The following is a 3,921-nucleotide window of genomic DNA, read 5'->3' on the forward strand; positions in this document are numbered from 1 at the left end:
GAATGAAGCATAATATACAAGTTTGAATAATACACAGTAATTGAAGTTTATGATTTGTACTTGGGTTGTGGTTATGGGTTATAGTTATGAGTCGAGTCTTGAGTTGAAAGTGGTCGTTGTGAGTTGTCTTAGTGAGTAAGTTTTTGTAGTGAGATGTTGTCAAGAGTAAGTTGTCATATGAGTCTGAGTCGTGTTGTCATCATGTGTCGTTGTACGAATCTGAGTCGGGAGTTGTTGTTTTAAGTTGTCATTGGGAGTAATGGCCGTGAGTAGTCGTTATGAGTTATGAATCATAACTAAACATTGAACAATTATTAATGTAACAAAAGAAAATGCATAATGTACAATAACACAAGTGAAACAAACTGAATTTCATTAATCACATAAGAGATTTTTACAAGTCTGAAAGTAAATACATCTGTGATGACATAGAAGAAAATCCTAGTACTATCTGTTTAGGTAATTGTTCCTGAGAATCGAGATGATCCCTCATAGCCCGGGACTCTTCCTTTAGTCGTGTAAATCGACCTTCTATAGTGTATATATGTGTCCCATACTCTCCTGTTGAGCCTCTACCCTCTCTTGGGTGGAAAGTTATTACCGACAACTGAGAAACCACACCCGGTGCCTCGAAAGTTGAATGTGATGGACCTCCATCCTCAAAGCTGTTGAGCTGGAATAGTTTCCTCCTCACCTGATGAATCTCTTGATCCTCCTCCTCCTCATCTTCATCCTGATCCTGAACCTCATCTAGAATTTGGACCATTGCCTCCTTATCCTTGTATTATCTCTGCTTGTGGCATAAGAATTGTACTATGATCTTCACCTCTACCTCTCCTAACCCCTATGTGCTTTTCCTCGTGGTGGTTTGATGGGAATCTCAAGAGTCAAGTTGAGATTTGCATTACATGAGTAAAGGAAGTTAAGCAATGCAATATTTGGTGAAGAAGGGCATTTTGGTAACTTTTTGGAAAAGTTTGTTTTCGATGGAAACTGTGATTTGGGCATGTTAGCATGTGTACAAGAGTTGATTTAACATGTTAAAAAGGTTTGTTTGGAGAAGATCCATCGAAACCCTTGAATTTTGTAAAAAAATTCAGCAAGGATGAAAGTTGTGAAAAGATCCTCCTATAGAACTACTAGCCGTGAAACGTGTCTTCGACCCCTGTCTTCCCTCCTACCTCCTCTAGGCAGAGTGAACCTGTTGAGACTCGAAGTTTGCAATTGGATTAGTTCTTGTGCTTGTTTGAATGAAGGAAGGGCATTTTCGTAATTTTTTGATTTTGTCGAAATTACGATTTGGACATACTAGCATGTGCATAAGACTTGGATAATCATGCTAGGATGGTTTGTTTGAAGAAAATCCATCAATTTTGTAGTGTGGACATGAAAATTCAGCAACTTTAGAAGAAGAAATCCTCTTTTGGGCTAAGTTTATGATTTTTCGAAAGTTGGATTTTGGCCTAATGAAGTGCATGAGCATCTTCCTCATATTGAATCATTCTTGTAGGAAGTGGTTTGAGGGAAAAAATCCTTTTGGTTTGAAAATGGTGCAAAGTGTGTGAAATCTTGTTGTTAAGACATGGCATTATGTGGAAAATGGTTGTAGCATGTTTCTAAACATCCCTAGGCATGATTCTAACCAAGAACAGCAAGCAAATCTCAGTTTTAAAGAAAAACATAGTAATGGTAAATGATGTTTGAAAAGAAAGAGAAGAAGGAAGTTGCTTACTTGTTGTGATGGATCAAAGAGTTGTTGTTGGAGCCTTGTGCAAATTTTGGAAGCCTTAGAAAACCCTAGGGAACCTTTTCTCCAGAGCAAAACTCGAAGTTGGAAGAGTTAGAAGTGAGTTTGAGATGAAGCAAGGTGATTTTTGTTGTTTTGGCCATTTTTGAGAAAATTTGATTTTTGATGCCTTGTTTGGATTTTTAATGGCCTGTGCAGTTGAGTTAAGTGTGTTTGACCTATTGGGAGCATGATTTTGAGTTTGGTTAAATTTTCGTGGATTTTTGACTTTTGTTGGTTTATCAGAATGGCTGGAAGAAGGAACCGTGGTGCCTCCTCTAGGTGTTGAAGCTTTGAACCCTCCGAATGGCCAAGCCACTAGTAATCCATCCGGTGCTCCTCAATTGGTTGGTATTCAAGATATAGCGAATCTGATGAAGAATTTGATGCAACAGTAAAGTGCATAGTTTAATAAAATGTTGACTGGGATTATGGCTATGCACAACGAGACCCGTGCTTCTGCCCAAGCAAACCCTAACCTTGCTACTGTGCCTGATGCTGAGAGACTAGCTGGAACTCCTCATACCCGATTGATGGAAAGTGTTTTGAAACTGCAAGTCCCGAGCTTTACTGGAGTGATCGAAGATACTCTGTTCCCTAAGAAGTGGTTGAAGGAATTAGATAAAGTTTTTAGAAATTTGCAGTGCTCTGAAGCACAGAAGATCTTGTTCGCCAATTAGAAGATCCAGCATGAAGTTGATTCATGGTGGAACTCAACCCGTCCTTTCCTTGAAGCTTTGCATATTGATGGTATCTCTTGGGAAATGTTAAAGGGAACATTTTGTAAGATTATTTTTCCCTGAGTCTATGAAGGATGTGAAAGAGTTGGAGTTCATGGCTCTCACGCAAGGTCCCCTCTCTGTACTTGAGTATCAACAGAAATTTGAGGAATTGTTCTTCTTTGCTCCAAAATCATTGAAGGCAGATAGAGCTAAAGCGAAGAAGTTCTTCAAAGGACTGAGACCCTCAATCAAAGAATATTTTACCATCTTATCGATTGAGAGCTATGCTCAGATAGTGCAGAATGTGAAGGAAGTTGAAGAAGCCAAGAGAGAGAAGTCTAGTCATCAGAGATCCCTGCCTAGTAGAAGTTCTGGCTATGTTGAAAGAACTGACGGGAAGTTCACTAGACCTGAACCATATCCCTCCTCGACTTTTCAACCCTAGACCTGGGACAAGGTGTTGGGAACGCAAACCTCGGGTAGATTTCTGCAAACCCAAGGCCAGTAAATCAAAGACCTTCAACGCCAGTGCAACCTGTAAGACAGAGAGAACTTGTCTGTTAATTCTATCAACAGATAGGACATCCCGCCAGTCTCTAGCCCCCATAAACCAAGTCGTCAAGCTGCTTTAGTTGTGAAGCCAGTTCAAGCCCCTCCTGCCAGTAAAGTGTATAGCATATTTGAAAGTGAGTTAGAACCAAATCAAGATGTTGTGATTGGTACGTTACTCTTAGCTTTAGACTCCTACTATTGATTTATTCTTTCTTATGCATTGTTTTGATTTATTCCTTGCTGTATGAGTTTGCCTAGTTTTGTTTGAAAGAAGTTGTGGGAAAAAAGCTACCCCCAAAGAAAATTTTGTGAAAGGAAGTCAAGATGAAAGTGAAGTATCACTGTCTTTTGGAAGCCTAGTACTCTCCCAATTTCGAGGACGAAATTTTTTTAAGGGGGGGGGGAGAATGTGAAATCCAGCCCAAACCCTAACCTGGACACCCTATCTTTTTTGGACGAAGAAGTGACTTAGTGGTGTTTGACCTTGAAGTGGGACCCTGAGTTCAGTGTGATATGTTTAGAAGGTCCTAGGAAGTCAAGTTAGACCTCTCCCTTAGGGTAAATCCGAAGACCCAAAGTGAAGGAAGAAGTCTTTGTGGGTCATCTCTGTTGTTCCATTGGCCTAAAATGAAAGTGTTGTCATTGTTGGCAACTTAAGTGGGCTTTGATATGGTACAACAACACACAAAAAGTTTCCAAGAGAAAGAATCCAATTCAAATAAAGAAAACTTAAGAATCCCGTTTTTGAGGGTCTCTCAAGAATCCCGTTTTTGAGGGTCTCTGTCCAGTTTTGATCAACCTCTTCATCGGATGGTCATTCAGTGTCCGATTGAGCCGATTTTTGGAGGAGAGCTACACAAC

The 3,921-nt window shown here is 39.9% G+C and overlaps 1 protein-coding gene across 1 annotated transcript; it reads left to right on the plus strand.

The window, feature by feature from the left end:
* Positions 1 to 2,217: 2,217 nt before the first annotated feature.
* LOC149001822 (uncharacterized) lies at positions 2,218 to 2,953 on the plus strand. Its single transcript, XM_089138583.1, has 2 exons — positions 2,218 to 2,453; positions 2,560 to 2,953. The coding sequence occupies exons 1-2, from the start codon at positions 2,218 to 2,220 to the stop codon at positions 2,951 to 2,953; spliced, it is 630 nt and encodes a 209-aa protein (XP_088994709.1).
* Positions 2,954 to 3,921: the final 968 nt, after the last annotated feature.

Source organism: Hakea prostrata, chromosome 10 (genome assembly GCF_041222555.1).
Source record: "Hakea prostrata isolate BN-2017 chromosome 10, UWA_Hpros_2, whole genome shotgun sequence".
Classification (NCBI taxonomy): Eukaryota; Viridiplantae; Streptophyta; class Magnoliopsida; order Proteales; family Proteaceae; genus Hakea; species Hakea prostrata.

What these genes read in the sequence shown, in the direction of transcription:
- LOC149001822 (XM_089138583.1), top strand. Translation starts at nt 2,218, where the DNA reads ATGGCTATGCACAACGAGACCCGTGCTTCTGCCCAAGCAAACCCTAAC. An exon ending in TCTGAAGCACAGAAGATCTT is followed by an intron (nt 2,454 to 2,559) that starts GTTCGCCAATTA and finishes GAAATGTTAAAG; the next exon opens with GGAACATTTTGTAAGATTAT.